General features: G+C 37.6%; 4 protein-coding genes across 4 annotated transcripts in view; 1 reads left to right on the forward strand and 3 right to left on the reverse strand.

Moving 5' to 3' along the window:
* The window catches only part of LOC136247224 (uncharacterized), a 137,931-nt gene that overhangs the window by 14,482 nt on the left and 102,978 nt on the right, over nt 1-20,471 (forward strand). Inside the window, exons 2-3 of the mRNA XM_066038860.1 lie at nt 906-943; nt 15,134-15,186. The gene's annotated coding sequence lies outside the window, so the exon portion shown is untranslated. The remainder of the gene's footprint in view (nt 1-905; nt 944-15,133; nt 15,187-20,471) is intronic.
* Nucleotides 3,107-4,111, reverse strand: LOC136248058 (trace amine-associated receptor 8a-like). The gene has a single exon (XM_066039872.1). It carries the CDS (start codon nt 4,109-4,111, stop codon nt 3,107-3,109), a length of 1,005 nt encoding a protein of 334 aa, XP_065895944.1.
* Nucleotides 4,694-5,713, reverse strand: LOC136248059 (melatonin receptor type 1C-like). Its single transcript, XM_066039873.1, has one exon. It carries the CDS (start codon nt 5,711-5,713, stop codon nt 4,694-4,696), a length of 1,020 nt encoding a protein of 339 aa, XP_065895945.1.
* On the reverse strand, nt 7,228-8,229 carry LOC136248060 (adenosine receptor A2a-like). The gene has a single exon (XM_066039874.1). The coding sequence runs from the start codon at nt 8,227-8,229 to the stop codon at nt 7,228-7,230; it is 1,002 nt and encodes a 333-aa protein (XP_065895946.1).

A 20,471-nucleotide genomic window follows, 5' to 3' on the forward strand; every position in this document is an offset into this window, starting at 1 on the left:
TAACAAAACGCTCTCCGCCTGAGTTGTTTTTTCGTAGCGAAATCCAAGTCGTGCATCCTATTCACGTGAGTGTTGATCGATCCCCACAATCGATTTCAGCATCAACGTCTATATAATCACTGCCCAGTTGTAGACCGGCTACATTTCATATGTAGCCTGGCTAGCTGGGCTACATACGAAATGTAGCCCGGGTGGTTCCTTTGATCTGAGGTGTGAAAGTGTTACATGAAATAAAACTTTATTTCAAGCACTACAAGAACATGTAAACAATTTTACACAATACTAATGAGTACTATTGATACGTAGCAATGAATGGTAGACATTGTCTTCACTGGAACTTGGCGGTGTTTTAAATTTTACGAGTGTCCATTTAAAAATCACGTGATCTATTGTATACCACTTGATTCAGTAGTGCACAAGGATTCTAATGGCGTTTAGTTTAAGGCCATAGTGTTAAGTATGGCGAAGATATGCCTCAATTAGTGATCCAGTGTACAGCCATGGTAGAGATTTCGTGAAGAAGTCTGTTTTCTAACTGTTGTGATGAACAGCGTTTTACTCAAATTCTTCGATGCTTGGTGCTGTTTTATTGGGAAGTTCATGGTAAGTAACGTGGTGGCTGTGGGATCTTCCTGTTGTTAATACCTGAGAAGTTATTCGAGTTTGTATAAAGGCATGCATCAAAGCCTTAATATAGGTATAGGCTTACGGGTGTCAGAGGGTTAATTGTGGTGAATGGGTTGAAATGATACGTATGCTTTTGCTTGGTAACAAAAACATATTGTGCTTATCTGTGCTATTGAGCTATTGTTTCTTTAGCCTCTTTGGGAATACTGTGTGACATGTTTTATGTAAAGGCTGATTGCTGTTGGCCATGTGTTAATCAGATGGGCTGTTTTTTTTAGGCCAGCAATTTCTATCTCTCTCAGAAACAATCGTAAAAGTGAGTTATTTGTGTACCATAATGTTAAATCAGGTATGTGCCCGCTGTGGGTGTGCTATTTATTAGTCTCCTGAAATTGTTAGCATGGTATGTGTATTTTCTTTGTCTGTCTGCATTCCATTCTTTCCTTTTGATGTGGTATAATAATAGAGTTGTTCCAATTACATTAGTAAAAAGTATTCTTATAGCTACAGTATCAATATGATAAGTGTGCATGCTGTGCGTTGTGTGCGCATGCATGAGTGCGTGCGTGTTTGTACAAGATTACTCATTAGGGTTGAGACAAATAGTTCAAAGCTTCGCTCGCTTTCATTACATTCGGATGCTGCTTTACCCCACCAAAGCCGCATTACCATGGATACTAACAAGTTAAACCAGTTGTGAAAGTATTTTGTCACTCCTTGTGGAAGCTACCATTTACGTATTTTTTGGTGTAGTTATAGTTTAAACAATGCTTATATTGGAGCGATAACAAAGTGTAGGAGTTTGTACTATAGTGTACACCCTAATAACCATCAATTAATTGTTGATATGACATTTGTAACAAAGATTCAAAGCTTTGGTAGCATTTTCAAAAGAAGATTTGGAGGATGTATTTATACAGGTAGATTTGTTCCAACCCTATTACTAGAGGTGTACCGATATGGGTTTTTGGCATGTACCGATATCCGATATTGATGCAACCAAAAGAAGCCGATAACCGATAGTCGATCCGATATTTGCATTAATATTTTAAGAAGCAAACGAAAATGTACATTTACCTACCGTACAACAACATGTGCATGTATTCATTGCCTGTGGTGGTATACAGCTTGGGTTTCTATTGTGCAATCCGGACAATTAGGCGCCTACAAACATTTTTATGTATACTCCCATGAATGAAGCGCATTACTCCGCATTCTAATGACTTGTGAGAAAGCTGGTACAGCAAGTTTCCTTGGTTAACCTGTGATCCTTCTTTTATTACAAAGGTACTCTATAACAGCTTCATTTGTAAAGACTGTGATAAGCTTTCCAGCAACAAACACTAGAATCGCATGTAATTATATGGCTTCTCGTAGCGTAACACTTGTTGCAGAGTAAACAATAAGCTAGAGCCACAAGAAAACCAATGCATAATCCAAACTTTTGCTACTGTGTAAATATCGGTAGCGATATTGGTCCTCCTGCTGTTCTGTACCGATACCGATATTGGTGAAAAAATACCATATCGGTGGCCGATATTGTAGCCGATCCGATTATCGGTACACCTCTACCTATTACAAGTACAAGTACATGTGTATTGTGTTGTTTGTTGGTGTGTGGATGTGGTGTATCACGGGCTTGAGCATATGGTGTAGTAGCTAATGGAAGCACCTTTATCACTGTGTGTGATGGAGATCAGAAAATCTTGCAAGCTAAGAGAAGGGGCTTACAGTACCATGTATACACATTACTATCTTGTTTTCTTTTTGTTTGTGGCAAAGCTTTCTGCGTGCGGTTACTGTTTGTCTTTCCCCAGGTAGTTTGTTATCTGATTAGACATTGTTATATGTATCATCAGGATGTATGCTGTATGCATAATCTACATTGCTGTGTAGGGGGATGTTCTCCTGTCTTGCTAAATCGTTTAAACTGTACAAGGCGCATCTGGTTATATGTTTGCATTTATGCATAGTTGTAAACAAATCACTTTACCTATTTGTGTTTTTTTTCATTTTCTGTTAGTAAAAACAGATTTTGTGAAGCTGGTGAACAAAATTGAATTACCATTAAACACTTATAACATTATTCCTGATTGTGCATCACTTAAGGTGTATAAGAGTGATTTTCCAATTTACTAGTCTTGCTATCACAGCATAGCTGAAAATCTGCATGAATTGCAAAGCATACATCATCAAAAATACTTGTAAATAAGTACCTCATTGGTAGGTTGGTGTACAATGTGTTAGTGGTTTAGTTATAGTATGCACAATCAATACTACATGTACCCTCGAAATTTTTGCTAAATTCTTCCGAGGTTGCAGGTATGTTATGTAGTGAAGAGAAAGATAGTTTGTAAAAAAAGTAATGAGACTTTCAAGTAAGGCCCTTTTTAAAAATATAATTAAATATGTACAAGACATGTAATGGTTAGTTATTTGAGTAAGTTTCAGCCCTATTACAAACGGAAGCTCATTGTGTTCAAGGTACAGCAGAGTTTTGTGTACATCTGTTATAACACCTTAGTATCATATTCATCATTGGCTCACGGATCTGTTTAAAGTGGATCCCATATACTATAGGATGGAAGAACGGAATAAGGAAGATGATATTTGGTTTAACAACATATTCCATGATGCTATCGTAGACTGTACCAGCTAGCAGCACCCTTCCCAGGATATAGAGGATGATGAAGGCTAAAGTGATGAACGAATTTCCCAGTAAAATGATCAGTAGTGTGAGTATTGGCTTCATATGCTTCCGTATTTGTCGTCGTTTCTGTTGCAAGGCCTCTACTTGGTTGGTAGCCCCTGATAACCTGGTCTCCTTTTGGACCTGCTTGCGTACCTGATAAGCTTTGATAGCTAAGTATATGTTGAGTAGTGTAGTGATCACAGCCTCCATAAAGATGGGGATAGCATAAGTTAGAATTGCTTTTAGAAAGTCTATTCCTTCACTAAGACATACACCATACTCTGGCACTTCATGACCACTCTTAGTAAAGAGTATGTGAACTGATATTGCTAAAGCCAGTAGCCAAGATATACAGATCATACCAGTAACAACATGTTGGTTCATGATACGCTTGTATTTGAAAGGAAAGCCAATAGCTACCACCTTGTCGATGGATATCATTATGAACGTAGTGTGGTAGGCTATTACTGGATGATAAGTGAAGTTTAGCAGACTGCAATTGATGAAGTTTTCTGTGCCGGCAGCAAATGCGATGTACATAATACTGGCAGGGATTAAACTCCACAGTGCCAACATGACATCAGCAATCATCACGTTGGCTACAAGGATGTTGTGAGGTCGGTGTAGTCTCTTTGTCTTCTTGATGGTAACACAAACCAAACTAGCCATCGATATAATGATCAGTGTTGAGGTCAACTTGAACACCAATGAGATATAAGGGAAGGGTCCATGAAGACTAGGTCCTTCTTGATTGGTGATGTTGGTTGGATAAGCTCCAGAACCACTGGCCATCTTTACCTACTTTATCAACTGAAATGCCACATCGACTACAACTTGGCTTTGAATTGTATCAATGTGCTAAGGTACAGAATGGATGAAACATGTTTGTAGTTCACACATAAGAACAGTTTGATAGTTAGTGCCATGTGAAGGAATTTGTGTTATATCTCATTATCAATGTCAAGCTGATTGTGTTTAAAATGCCGTTTTGCTAAATATTTTTTTCATTTTTGTTTTCTGTAGTTACATGCAGTTTTGAACATGACATTTCTTTACTGTTGAACAAAATTTCAATTATTATACTTGCAGCTGTAATCACTATACGCTGACTACAATTTTGACATGCTGGTATTCTTTCCATTGTGCAGCTACCTGGAAGTTCCAGCAGAGTTCCTCTTTCTCTTGCTGGACCTTATTGTGGGATTGCTATATCGTTCGTTAAAACTTTCTTTCAAGTTGAATTGACTCTTATTCAAATACTTAAAGTAATCAAATTACATTGTGTTTTATACAATTCAATTATACACGTAGCTACATATAGTGTTCAAGTGTCACTCTGTTTTACTACTCACATGGGAGGTATTCACTTCAACCCTATGGAGTAACCACTGCTGTGTTTTGTTTACACCTGTTGTAGCAGTTTAGTATAATCTTCATCAATGGTTGACGAATTTCTTTGAAATAAATTCCGTACACTATAGGATGGAAGAGTGTGCTAATAAATACAATATTTGGAGTGATTAAGTCGTCTACTATCTCGTAATAGACTGAGTTACGTAGTGATCTTCTGGGGATGTGAGTACCAATGAATATTATACTGAGGAAGGAATGTGCTATGAAAATTACGAACAAGGTCTGTATTGGTTTCATCTGTTTCTTGATCGTGCGAAGCTTATGTTTCAAGTCCTCAACTTGGTTGGTTACTGCTGCTAACCTGGTCCTCTTTTGGATTTCTCTGTGAAACTGGTAAGCTCTTATCGCCATGTATATGTTGAGCATGGTGGTGATTAGAGCTTCCAATAAGATAGCAATTACATAAGGCAAGATGATGATGATGAATTCAGTTCCGGTGAAGATGCATACTCCATATTCAGCAACTTCAGTACCACCCTTAGTTATAAAGAGAGTGTAAAACGGAGCTGCTATAGCCAGTAGCCAGGAAAGAGTGATCATTTTATAGACAGCACGCTTCATAATATTTTTATGCTTCAAGGGATATGCAATGGAGATCACTTTATCAATTGAGATCATTACAAATGTTGTATGGTAGACAATCACCGGATGGTACACAAAGTTTAATATACCACAATGGATCACATTTTTTCCAGCAGCATATGCAATAATAGCAATACTGGTAGGTATGGTATCCCATAGTGCCAGCATTATGTCAGCGATCATCACGTTGGCTACAAGGATGTTGTGAGGTCGGTGTAGTCTCTTTGTCTTCTTGATTGTAACACAAACCAAACTAGCCATTAATATAATGATCAGTGTTGAGGTCAACTTGAACATCAAAGAGATGTAAGGGAAGGGTCCGTGTATTGTTGGTCCTTCTTGATCGGTTATGTTGCTTTGATTGTTACCTTGATCATCCCTTGATCCGGAGTAAGACATCTTTAGATGTTCTTTCAGTTAAACTACCTTCAGAATCTTGTACTGCACAAATGTGAGAAAATAAAGAGTTGATACAGCTTTTTGTGTAGCCTCAGTACAAAGAAAAGTGTTACAGAAACACTGTGTTAAGGTTTTGTGTTAAACTACTTCTAACAGATGGTGTCATGATGAAACTACTTTGTTTTTAATAGCAGTTTTCTTGTGTTGATGTGACATATTTGCACTTAGTTAATATTTCCTAACTAGTGTACTCAGTGTGGGTTTTGTCTAATCATCAGGCTTGTAAAGATTATGTAACAGTTGTATTGGTACAATTTGGTATCTGTAGAATTTATTTACATCTACAGAGGTGATGAAGTGAATGAACACAGTGATGGAATTTTTAATTTAACTCTTAAGTTGCTTTCAACTTTTAATGCAAATCCGGTTAACTTAGCAAAATATCCCTGTAACTTCAAAGATTTTTTTATAAAACGATGAAGATTGGCAACAGACATGTGTTTGGTCATTGATGAATGGTGAATCGACCAACTGTTGTTTGTAGTGAATGGATCAACTGGCGATGAGTTATGGATCATTTTCCAGAGAGATATGTAAAGGATTTGTGTGCTGATGAAATGAAATTTATTTTCATGGAAACATTTGGCTCTCATACTTTTGTTGTAGGGTAAAATCTGTAGATACGTATCCTTATAACATCACAAGTAAAATGATATTGATTATGTAGCTATAGGCTAAATACTTAAAAAATTACAGCAGTTAGTCTCGTGTGTAACAGCTGATATGTTGGCCTTTGCAATTTTAACCCTTCAAATTATCTAGAGTTTGGGTGTTAAAAACCCTATAAATTTTGCACACAATGAAGCCAAGCACAATGCTTCAGATGAAATTATTATTATACATGAAATGTAGGCTTGTTTAAACAGTTTTGCACAGTGCAAATTAATATCTTGCAATGAACTGTAGACATCTTTATTGAATCTGATACTATTTTTGATATTACACTGCCATTGTGTGATCATGTGATCTGGTGTACCGATGGATTCAGCAACACCAATGATCAAAGTGGTTTTTATGTTCATTGGTTAATGGTATATATATGTTGTATAACATTCATGTTTTGTTTTTTTTTGGAGTTAAGGATTAAACAGGTGTGTGCATGAATATATGTTTTGTTTTACCATTTCCAGCAGATAAATTGGTTAGGTAGATTGCCTAGTGGTTATAAGTTCAAGTGCTAACTATGTAAACATCCTGATGTGGCATGCCATGCCTTTCGTACATCACTCTGTGTGTGCTGCGCGTACGCATGATATGTTTACTTACGTTGATACTCTTGCGTTTGTTATGTACAGCAAGAATTCTTAAAATACATTAGAAGACACAATGGAGCTCGTAATATTAATGGCTGTCCAATACATATAGGGGTACATTTTGGATAATCAAATTATAAGACACATAGTAACCATACAACTAAGATATTGAATGTCAGCAGCAGCCATTGCAACTAGTTCTCAGGCCTGTGGAGTAACCACAGCAGTGGCTTGCCTGCACCTGTTGTACCAGTGTAATACCAGCTTCATCATTGGCTCACGGATTTGTTTGAAATGGATCCCGTATACTATGGGATGGAGCAATGGGCTGCAATAGATGATGTTCGGCCTAACAACATACTCCATGATGTTGTGGTAGACTGAATTGGTGACCAAGAACTGCCCAGGAATGTGTATCGATATGAACACTAAACTGATCAACGAATTTCCCAGTAAAATGATCAGCAGAGTGAATATTGGCTTCATGTGCTGCCTGATTTTGCGTCGCTTCTGTTGTAGGGCCTCAACTTGGCTGGTAGCTCCTGATAGCCTGGTCTCCTTCTGGATCTGCCTGTGAACCTGGTAAACCTGGTAAGCCAAGTACACATTGAGTGTCGTTGTGGTCAAAGCTTCCGTAAAGATGGGAATGGCATAGGTTAGGATGACCCGAAGGAAATCTTTTGTGATGAGGTCACATATTCCGTACTTGGGTAGTTTAGCATTTTGACGAACAAAGAATGTATGAATCGAAGCAAATGCGAATAGCCAGGAAATGCAGATCGATCCAGCTACAACACGATGGGTCACGAGACCCTTGTACCTCAGAGGGAAGGTGATAGCTATCACCTTGTCAATGGATATCATCACAAATGTAGCGTGGTAAGCTATCACTGGATGGTAGGCAAAGTTAAACAGACCACAGTGGGTGAGATCAGCTCCGATAGCAGCTCCGCTAATAGCAATACCAGCTGGTATGAAACTCCATAGTGCCAACATCACATCAGCAATCATCACGTTGGCTACAAGGATGTTGTGAGGTCGGTGTAGTCTCTTTGTCTTCTTGATGGTAACACAAACCAAACTAGCCATCAATATAATGATCAGTGTTGTGATCAACTTGAACATCAAAGAGATGTAAGGGAAGGCTCCATGAAGACTAGGTCCTTCTTCATTGGTGATGTTAGTTGGATAAACTCCAGACATCTTCAACTCTCTCCTCGACTGAAACAGCACTACTATCACAGCCTAATCTTAAATCTGTTTAAAGTGCTACAGTGCAGAATTTATGACAGTTTTTGTGGTCATCATACGTACCAGAACAACATGATATCTGGCACAATGTATAAGAAATTTGTTTTATTTGAGACTAACAAAGCACAAGTGATGTTAAAAGAAATGTTCTTATGACCTTGATTAAGAGATTGCTACAATTACTTTAAGAAAAAACAAGAGTGGGTGAGATGTAAATATATCGAGTGTTATATTTCATTTCTAGACCACTCTTTCAGCACATGAACAAGTCATTGGATTGGCTGGTGTAGAGAGTGTCGTGTTCAAGTACTTATTTGAGTAAACCGTTCAAACTGTATAAGTCATTAAGTCTAAGTCCTTGAAACTAGGTTAGGTAATCCTAAGGCTGCAGCAAATGTTGCTGTCAGACCTTCAATGCTGGTCACTGTAAAGTGTTAATTATATAACCAAGTAATAAGAATAATACAAACGTGACGTCATAAATAATTAATTCACAGACAAAACTACAAGGTATAGAACAGAACACTAACCGGTATTAGATGAAGCAATATCCGAACATTAAATAAAACAATAGGTTTGTTTCTGCAACTCTTCATTACCAAGTTAGGTTTTCTATATAGCGCTACCCATAGTAACATCTCTTCAGTATACCTGGCAACTAGTTCAAACGCAGTACGCGTTAGTTACAACACATTCCACTCGTATAACCGGTCAACCAGTTTATATGCACTACGTGCAACAGGAAACATTGAACTTGTATAACCGGTTTGAGAACTGTTCGGAACCGGTTTTAGCCTATAGCAACCAGTTCATAGCTATGCGCTGCGCGTTTAACTTGGCGTTAGATACTACTTTGAACTTTTTCAAGATAAACTCAACAGATTAGGATGAACCGCTGTTGGCTAGAGTATCATACTGGTACCGTCATACTACATAGAAAGCTAGTGTTTGGGATAGACTAGCTGCTCGACCAGAGGGACGGCTACTGCTGAGCGGCATTGAAAGGGTGAAACAACTGAGCCCAAGATTTACAACTAAACTGGCTAGAAGTGTTGTAAGTTTCTGTAATTTAAGTAGGGGTAGGACTGAAAGGTAACACCAGGCTGACAGAGGCGTAGCGAGAATCGAGGCCCAGGTCCGAGCATAACTAAAAAGATCGAGATACTCTAATAGAACAGTCACGCTAATGTAGTAGTCAGGCAAATCAGAGTATTCAGTAGTAGCTAAATTACTCCGCTTGGCTATTCCAAGCTTTACTTTCGACTTGAATCCGTCTCACAGTCAATTTCAGAGGGTCTAAAGTTTAAAATTTTCTTGGGTGTTATGTATTTAGTAGAAATAAAATGTTGTGATATCCTAATGAGCCTTATCCGAAATTACGCCACAGATGTAAAATAGCCGCTGCAGTGTGGGGACGTTTGTAAAATTTGTATGGGCGACTATGTATTTTTGAATGGCGATATCTCAGCTAAGACGGAAGATATCGAGCTCTAACCAGCAGATATGTTATAATTAGGGCTGAGCGATACTACCGTTTTAGCGATATATCGCGATATTTTGAAAGTATCGATATCCCGATATTTTGTTATTAACTATCGTGATACCATGCCTATACATTATTGTCATTAAAATCCATTTGCTATGCTGTATTAGGCTCAAGAATCCTTTAAGTCATAACCTGGTTACCCCTGCAGAGAGGTGTGAACACCATAACATGAACTTCAAAGCATGTGTTACAATAACTGTTACTGTAAACAAGGATGACAGTGGCTAGTTTGATGCTACTTTTAAAGACTTCCTGCAGGAATACTGAGGAATACACTATGTAGCACCAGCTATGATTGACATATTTGTAAGTATCGTGAACTATTCAGTATCGTGAATAGTGGCTTTAGTATCGATCGTGATACTAAAATGGCAGTATCGCTCAGCTCTAGTTATAATATGGATGCATAGCAGGTATGCTCCACTTTGTACCCTGTACAATGATGTGGGGAGGCCAGACATATGGTATTTGTTATTTAATTAAGTATGCGTTGATGGTTTATAGTGGTGGCCACAATTCAACCCCAAAGTAAACTGAGATTTTAAGGTTTCTATAGAGTGCTAACCACTTTTCTCATCTGTAGTAAAAGATGCTTTAAACCTGATTACCATGAGTAACTTTAACTTGAGGTATATGCCCAACTTAGATATTTTAATTTACAAGGAGGAGTTCGTCATGTTATAGTTAGTTATCATAATATTGTGACATAAACCTTGGTGATATATGATATGGAGTTTTTCTATGTGTGACTGGATTTGGAAAATCACCTTTTGGGTGCATTGTTGATTCAGAGAAAAAATGTATTTTAATAATTTAATGCATTGTTACTCACCAGCCTTGGCAACTACACGTATGGATTTTTCAACAAAGATGGAGCAATTCATAACATTTAAGAACACCTGGTGGCCAAGATAACTCTTATAGAGTTTCCCACCATTTTAGATAGATTTTTTACCAGTGTTGCTATATCATGAGTCCTCAAAAAGGGGCTGAGTGTCGGGGTGGAAGGGTGGATAAGAGATAGACTACAAAATGGATGAGGATGGTAATTGAAGGCACCAGACCACAAAACAGCCCATCAGAGGTAGGAATAGACTGAAATCTCACACAACAAACATACATCACACATTCAGCTTACTGGTCGTCTGTCCAGAGTGTATACATAAACCCCCAAAAGCACTTCTCTGTTGTTCACAAACTTGTACAGACATCTGGCATGGTTATACAGGCTGCCAGAAAACAGTCTACCACAAGCAGACCTGACAAGTTGAAGAGGAGTTTGATATGGAAATTGTTAGCCTGATAGTGCAGCAACTTCATGCTGGTGTTTTCTCATTTTTGGCTCTTGCACCCATATGGTTGATTTGCTATATGTGACCGGATTTCACATAACAAGGCTTCCACACACACAAAATCAAACTTACGATTTTACCAGAAATGGATTGCTGGTCTAATACACTATCATATTTCACACTGTACTTCCTTCAGCACTGACAAGTCTGGTTTCTGTAGCAGCTTTCTTCCTACCCTGTCAAAGCCACGAGTGTGAGATTGGCACCATTAAATGGCCATGGCTTTGTGATAATGGTGTGTAGTGAGCTGGGACTTCACAGAGAGCTCGCCAATAGTGTTCTCAGTCAATTTGGAGTAATTTGGGGGCCATGGAGGGCCATGGAGAGCCCAAACTTGGCCTCTGGATTCCAATCGTCTTCTTACTCCATTTTATACCCGTATATTAAGACCACCGTCCACCCCCACCCTCCCACCCTATTACTACCATCTGTGATATTATTACCCGCTTGAAAAAAGCTGCTCAAAACAGGGCAAATTTTGGGTATCAGAAATGTATACACCCACTCAGTGATAGCTAGTGAACAGATGAACAATTGGTGCAAATTTTGTTTGCACAGCTAGTACTGCATAGTAAAGATGATGACAGGGTGGGCGCGGCTGGTGATAAAACATCACCAAAAACTTGCCTTGATTTTTCTTCATAACGACATGACAGTTTGGGTTGGGTAGAGTCAAGCACACTTCTCTTGTTTGTTTCATCATATCCGGACTAATAGCATTCTTTCCTTCATGACTTTCTTTGTGTTTCTTCACATGATATGTCAAGCAAACCACATAATATAGCTATACATGTAATACCATGTAAACATAGTTAGTGAATGAACCTTGTGTTAAGCTAGATAACTTGATAAATTTCTAAGTGAGTACATGCAGTTTAGCAATATGTGGTGCGTTATACTTTTAACTAATCGGCAAAAATTTGCTGACTACTTGCATATACACATATACATTGTTCCTACTCTACAGTGTAGTCCTAATTTTTCTTATACTTGTACTTATGTAGCCTGCAAGAATTTATTTTTTTGCAAAATAGTTATTTTATCGTTAAACCTGTGACTATCACTATTCACTGTGCTGGTCATGCACTGTTGCACATGCCCCATTTATAGATTGCCCCATTGGTAGTTGTACTTGGTTATATGTGCCCCGGGCCTAGTAATAATAATAATAGTAATAAATTTAATGCATTTGCTTGTGGTCTTGAAATCCATCACTACCTCATACCTAATGCAGTCCAACTGTCTTGTGAATTACTATCAATGCACTGTCCCACATACTATACACTGCTATATGTTTCTTCTCATGTGAGATTGTGCGTAATCTGTATTACTATGCCTTAAAAACTGAAACCCACAATCAATTGTGCTGGGGTTGACTATAAAAGGAAGGCTTGTTGCAGAGTGCTCATTCGCTGTACAAATCGATTTTCATTTTTTGGAGAAGGTCAAAGGTATATTTATACTGGAGACCTTTAATATGGTAATGTGTAATTGATCGTTGTGGTTTTTATTTGGAGCTGTGCAGGGGGTAGGAGCTTATGCTTGTGCACTAGTGAACAAATTGATGCTATGCCACTTCTAAAAAAACCAGATGCCTAGTAATATCGTGAATCTCTTTATAAGTTTACACATACAGCATGCTATCAATTCATATCTTGCCCTGTTTTGTAACAATATAGACAATGGCATTAAAATTAAGCGTATTTTGTAATTCTCCAATTATTCTGTTTATGTTGCTGTGTATCACTTTTAGGAAGTGTAACTCACGTAAACCACTTTAGTCCACAATTTATGCAAATAAGTATCTTCTTAACTGTTTTATAGTTTGTCTATTGTTTTTTCATACACAAATTCTCTACACAAAGCATCATGGATGCTCTTAATTTTCATTCACATGCAAAGGAGATACGCCCCCTTTCAACTCGAGGTGATATGCCATTCCTTGTAACTTACGAGGCCTGTTATGTTTTTTTTTTCAGTCGTTATGTGTATGTTACAGCATGTAAACTAGACTCTACTGAACTGTTTCATCTGGTTTCATTTACCTGCCACACCCCTGTATGCTGGCTGTGGGTGTGTGTTTGGTGTAATAAGTTTGCTATGGCAACATTTTAGGTGAGCCCAATTTGATCCTGTAGAAACTACTGATGGCGAGCTAAGGAATATTTGGGTTCTACTTTGTCTATATTTTACAGTGATGTGAATATTTCGAGTGCAAACAAGGACGCAGCATGAGCTTCCCATAAAAATTTGCAGCAATCATTTCGTTACCGTACATAATCGTACATGGCTGAAGTAGAAATACATTTTTAGTTGTGCTTTTGTAATTTACATAATTTGATTAGTATTCATGCTACCCCCTACCCTCTGGGAGTGGTATGTACTGAGTGTGCCAGCGTAATTCAGTTGGGATAGAAAATATACAATTCCAAAGTACTCATTTTATGGTAGTGATGCATTTTGATACTCGGTACTTAGGATTACAGGGATTTGGTACCAGTCAATTATTGAACCTTGGAGTGACTTGCCATGCGGTAATCACTTTAAAATTAAACTTTCATATTTTAACAATTACAAATGATCGCAATCAAAACACATGACCATTTCAAGTTTAGCAGCAAACTTTGTGGACAACCTATACTTTGATATGGTATGTTTTGGTTGACACTACATATATAGCATAAACGGCGGAAGAGGGGGTGCTGGGGGTGCTTCACACACTTTCTACTACCAACATAAATTTTGGGTACCCCCAACTCTAGCACCCTTCCGTCTCCTATGTATAGTGTTCTAGGAAGCCTGACAGTTAATGGGTTAACCTGATATTTACCTTCCCCAATTGTGCCACTCTACTTGCCGAATGTACAATCTGATAATGTGTTTCCAGCTACTGGTACTTTCCTGTAATTATGGACATATCTAATAATATTATCTAATTGTGAATACTGTATTTACATGGTTAAATGCTGCTGCATTTATCAAAAACAAAAAATGATATGATGACTATTCAAACTCGACCACTACTTGATGCTTGAAAAACAATCCTTTCAAGCCAATTGATTGTGACGCTGCTCAAGTGCAGATACAATTTTGAGTGTGACATTTAACCAAATAAATGTGTAAATGTTGACCTTGATAATAAACAAGTGCTTACTGTAGTCGTATAGAGAGATGGTATCAGAAGGAGTTTCTAAGTGTGGTTATGATAAGTGTGCTGAAATCCAACATGCATGTATATAATAGTATGTTTTCGGATTCTTTTTCATCACATTAATTATAGGAACACCCCTGTGAAATTAGAACGCCACGTATCAAGAAGTTTGAAATTACAGTGCTGCAAATGATCACATCTGAAAGTTCTGTTGCATAGTAACAATTGTGTGGGGATACAGGTGCTATATCTTGGGATTGAGTTGCAGTGTGCCTTGGCCAGTTGCATCCATACACTGTACCTTTTGCAAGGAAGACTCACCAACAACTAAAATAAGCACTGTAATGTACATATTGACATTTAATTCACAAACATTCCAGCTTTAATAATGTGTCATGGCTTAGTTGGTGATTTAGGATGTGATAATTAAAGCCCACAATCAATTGTTGTATGGGAAGTTATATAAGTAGCCAGCATGTTTCAAAGGCCAACTCCATTAAATGGGAACAATATATGGACCCTGTAATTTTTGTAAGACCTCACTCTCTAGAGAGAGGTCTTGCTATATCTGGAATGAGTAGTGAAATGAAATGGAGGGATGACTTGCCTGTTCATGCTAGATATTCATTTTACAGGCTGCCTTGACGAGAATAATTAAATGATGTCAAATAAGAGTGATTGTATTGTCCAAGTGATATTTACAGTGTAGTGTAAACTTTTGGCACATTTGCCGATCTCTATTCATGATATTTTATTATCAATGGTTTACACAAACTAGCAGTAATAGCTTGGTTGTTTACTACACAGGTACAGATCATCCAGTCTTAGCTGTCTAAATCCTAAATCTATAGAGAGGAGAGGTCAGTTGTATGTGACATTTTTGTATTATGTTAACCTTTATATAATGAAAGAATTTGTGGTTAAAATTCTGGTGATCTTTTAGTATCTATCTAGTATAGTAGTGTTAAGCCCTTCGTGTGTGTGCGTGTGAGCGTGTGAACGTGTGTGAGCGTTGTTAGTATGGAAGTGCATATGTGTCAGTGTATGTATGTATGTATTGCTTTACTAGTTGTTTTGTAGCACATGTTAATTGGTGAACACAACAAAACTGTTAGTGTATAAGCCCTGCCATGTCTTTAAAGAAAAAATATAGTAAAAACCTTGACGCTAATAAAGTACTTGGATTTGTCTCGTGTTTTTATTAGCATGTTGGCTGCGCACCTCATGCTTTATTTTCATATAGCAGTCATGTCAATGCATTAACATATACATAAGGAACTATGCAATCTGTGAAAGGAAAAGATGACTCATCTATGCATTTTTTTGCAAGTCCTTCTCTTTTTAAGAGAGTCAAAGCCACATGTAAACATTTAAATACGCTAATATTCATTTCACTGGCTGCTTTGAAAAAATACAATACAATTTTAGAGGCAATTTTATTGTCCAAGTTGGTAATGAAATACTGTATGATGTGGAATTCATTAATATAACAGACATCCTCCTGTAACTGTGTTGGAGCTAAGTGATTCGATAGTGGCTAAGTGTAGCAGTTACAAATCTTGGTTTGCACCTGGGAGATAATGTGTCAGTTACTGTCATAACAACCAAGATAACAACATGCAGTAACTCAACTAAATTCATTACTTCATGGTAGTGATGGTGTGCAAAACGAAGCTTTCTATCTCATGTTATTAGTGTAGTATGTGATTTGGTCATCATATTGTAACCACTTGAAATAGTTGGGATTCTTGTCTTGTGGTTGCTATGACTATCATACAGTACGATAGTAACTGTATAGTAGGGACCACAAAGGAGTAGGCGTGGCCCATGAAATAATATTACCCAAAAACCAGCCTCGATTTTCCCTTACAACGATGAGGCAGTATTGGTGAGGTAAAACTAAGCCCAAACAAGCTTTCAGATCGACCCAAAACGCTTTCAACAAGTTGCTACGGAATTTAAAAAAAAATTTATTCAACGGAATTTTCTACTGACTGACTGAGTAACTGACTGACTGACTGACTGACTGACTGACTGACTGACTGACTGACTGACTGACTGACTGACTGACTGACTGACTGACTGATGCCTTCAGACAAGCGTAACTTGATAACGGCTAAGGCTATGGACTTGATTTTTTCACTGTTTGACGTCGCTTCGGCCCGACAGGTGCCTTTTGGCATACCACAGTATGTGCAATGCATTCTTCATGGACTTACCAGTGTCCTCCTTTGTGTCCTATTCATCTCTGCTGACAGGGAAAGGTGTCGATTTGATGCGAGCACGTGATGGCTTCCCTTCGAAATGGAAATCGTCCGTATTTTTCATAGTGGCTATTTTGATTGCAAAGGTGCTTTTCAAACAGTTCTTGATTTGTATTGCTGTGTAACAGGTTGAACATAGCCGACGGCGAAGTGTAATGGATACTTCACTTTTCAGACGATAATTAATAAAATTGGGGCGTGGCACCATTTCTTTTGGTATGCATAGATTGTAGAAGTGCTTCCGGAAAAGTTCTTGATTCGTACTGCTGTGTAACGAGTTGAACATAGCTGACAACCAAGTGTAATGGATATTTCACTTTTCAGACAATAATTGATATAGCTGGGGCATGTGGCTCCATTTCAGATGCGGTATGCGTGGGTTCACCAGTCAAAATAAAATTATTTTCAAAAAGTTAACAAACAAGTACACGAAAAAATTTGGAATTTTCAGCTAGAGTAAGGACCATAGCGCATCGATAAAAAGTACTGAAACAAGTTGGAGTAGTCCATGATATTAAATCACAGTAAAACAATAAGAAGTGTTATATCCCTACTGGTCATTTCCGTTATGGTATCTTAAGCAGCACAGTAGGGATATAACACTTCTCATTGTTTTACTGTGATTTAATATCATGGACTACTCCAACTTGTTTCAGTACTTTTTATTGATGTGCTATAGTCCCTACTCCAGTTGAAAATTCCAAATTTTTTCGTGTACTTGTATACATATACACTGAGGAGAGTGTCCTACTCTCATATACTGTACCCCTGTATAGATGGGCGTATCGTGAGGTTATGATGTAGCACTCCTGAGTTTACCCATTTTTCTTTGTGTAATTAATGATGTCATTAGTTGAACATAGTATCAATTGAATGCGTGCCTAACAACGTTGCTAGCAACCAAATTAACTCCAGCACTAATTGTTTCTCGCCAAACTACAGTCATTCCTTCATGGGTTAAGACTGCTTTGTAGACATTTCTTGCTAGGCCATTCGCAAATACAACTATCCTGAGTGTCGCGATTGTGAAACGGTGTTAACGATTCTTGCACTTTTACAGCTGCCCGTGCATCACAAACCACAACATGTTGTCGTTACATCATAACTTCACAATATTCCCTTCTACAGGGGTATATGAGAGTAGGACACTCTCTTCAGTATATATATATATATATTATGAACTCTTGGTTGTATGCAACTTGTTCCCAACCACTGATCATAGTAGTGAACCTGTTGTCTTGTTGTGCAAAGTTAGTGTTTTGTTCTGTGGAAACATGGAGTGGGTGTGTTTCATGACTCAACTCTGCCAGAGGAGTGATAGCACAGCTGGTCTTGTTCACTGTATATCTTTTGGTGTAATGTACTGGTGTTTTATTGTTGTGTGGTACTAATGTGATAACCGAAACCCACAATCGGTTATAGTATGGGAGAGTATATAATAACTATACAAAAACTTATGTGCTATGGCAGGTCTGTTCATTTTCACCGGTTGCTTCTGTTAGAATTTTTGTAAGGCATTTTTATCAAGGCCCAATATGACTGTATAACTAAATGTATCTGAAGCAAAGTAGCCACTACCAAGCCAAGCTTATATAATACTTTTCATTACAACAAATAAGAGCTTTTGGGAGGTTTTTTAGCACAAGTTCCAAGTTAAGCACCTCAAACAGATTCTTATTTTACAGCTAACGAATACTGCCAAGGTGCCATGAAGGCTGGTTTCTGGTCAGTTATTTTTTTTTTTTTTGTAAGGAGGCAAAAGCCTTCATAATTCCTATAATAAACTACAGGCGCTTAAATCTGCATAACTTTTGATATACCGAGTTGGAATTACTGTTCACCAAGAAGTGGAAAATTCACAGAGGTATTTTCACTTCATTTGCATGAAGATGTTTCAAATGAGAAAAAAAAACAATTATTGAAACATCTACTGCATAATAAACGAATACATGTGACACGCATACCCTTGAGATTACAAGAATGAAAAAGATATCCTAATTCTCTATGAAGAGGAAATAAGATGATGTATAGGTTTAATTGATTTGAGACTTGCTTCTCTAAGTAATGGCAAAATTTTAATTGCATTTTTACCTATTATTTTATATAAGAGTGAATCATAGAAAAGTAGAGTTCTTAGTTTACGCTCTTGTTTGTGACTGCCAACATGCTATCCTAAAATGATGTCGATACTGATTTATTATTTAATGATGCTTAGTGAGTACAGCTTTTCCCTTATTATTTCACCCACTCGTAGGATATTTAGAGTGTGTAGTAGTATAGTTAAAAATTAATAGTTTAACCAAAACCCACTATCAATTATTGTATGGGAGGGTATATAAAGATTTGAAATTTTTAGCATATTATTTCATCCATTGTCCATCTAAAATTAAAGCTTTAAAATTTTTACAAGGCTTTTCTCTGAAAGGAGTTGAGGCCCAATACAGGTTATAATTAGGTTACAAGAATCCCACATGATAACACAGGCATAATTTTACAGTAGAATGTAATAAAGTCAATGGGTGAAATATTTACAACCAAGTACTATGGATAATACGAAATGCTTAAAATTATGCCATAAATAATGAGTGAATGAATGAGATAAATAAATAAATAATTTTTGAGAAAACTGCAAGGCCTAAGACTTTGCACTCACCAAGAATAGAATCCATGTTGTATGAAAAGACAATCGTATAATAGACGGGTGTTTTTGTGGAGGTGATAGAAACGTACGACGATTCTATTTAACAAAGCGACATGTGAGGCCTACTACTAATTATAGACCAGGCGGTTTCTAGACAAGCGAACTACTGTTCATTTGTGCTCGCAAGTGGGCAACAGCGACTATTGCGATTGGAAGACGAGTGGTTGCTACGCCTGCTTAATGAACAACATTTTTGGAAGTTGCTACTAATCGCTGGATGTTATTTTGTGTTGTTTAAGCACTCTGATAGTCTTGTTTCTTTAGTCTTGCGTAACTAGGCTACCTTCACTCGTGTATGGGATTGGAGAAAGCTTCACCTGGCAGGCCATAGTGCGAAAGTACATTTTCCAGCTAGTGAGTTTGTGTGAGCATAGCTCTCCACCTGAAGCCTTTTATGCCAGCAATGCTCCACATACTTGTGCACACTGACATATCCATGAAATTCTGGTATTGCATTTCAGCCGCAGTTGTTCTCCAAATTTTTTCTGGTCTTGCAACATATCCACGGCAATATGTGGTCATTTTAGTACAAATGACCTAGCTCATGTTAAATATATACATAACTCAGATATTAGTTGTAGGTTATAGACAGTTCAAATACTCTGCTTTTATCCCAATCTCGCCGTGGTCTGCTCTTGGAAACTCCAGCCATGTCTTAATCCAGTGCTCTATTCCATCCTCGTTTAAACATATCATGTAACACAAATTGTGTACAATTGCATAAAATTAATGTAATAAGTATTCGTTGGATGTTTAGGCTTTACTGCTTGTAGGCGTCAGATTCAATACCATGATTCTCACAATTTAAAGTGCAATCTCACATACTCTCATCCCCATGGTCGGATAATCACTGATAGTAATTGCATACTAATACATCCCTTATGTTTATGTGCCAGTCAATTCTTCTAGAATTGTATTACTGTGTATCTCTTCTACCTGCACACACTGTGTTGGTCATGTACTATTTTTACATGCCCCATTAGTAGGTTGTCCCGTTGGTGATTGTACTTTCCCCAGGCCTAGTAAGCTCTTGTTTTTTGTGATGAAGGATGGTGTTAGCAGCAACAACCTTGGTATCATTATGTTCCCCAAAGCAGTAGAATTTATTGTTTTAGATGTAAGAAATTACCATTAGTCTGCCTTGCATTGGACGAGTAATTCAACACCTCACATTTTCGCT

Source organism: Dysidea avara, chromosome 2 (assembly GCF_963678975.1).
Source record: "Dysidea avara chromosome 2, odDysAvar1.4, whole genome shotgun sequence".
Taxonomy (NCBI): Eukaryota; Metazoa; Porifera; class Demospongiae; order Dictyoceratida; family Dysideidae; genus Dysidea; species Dysidea avara.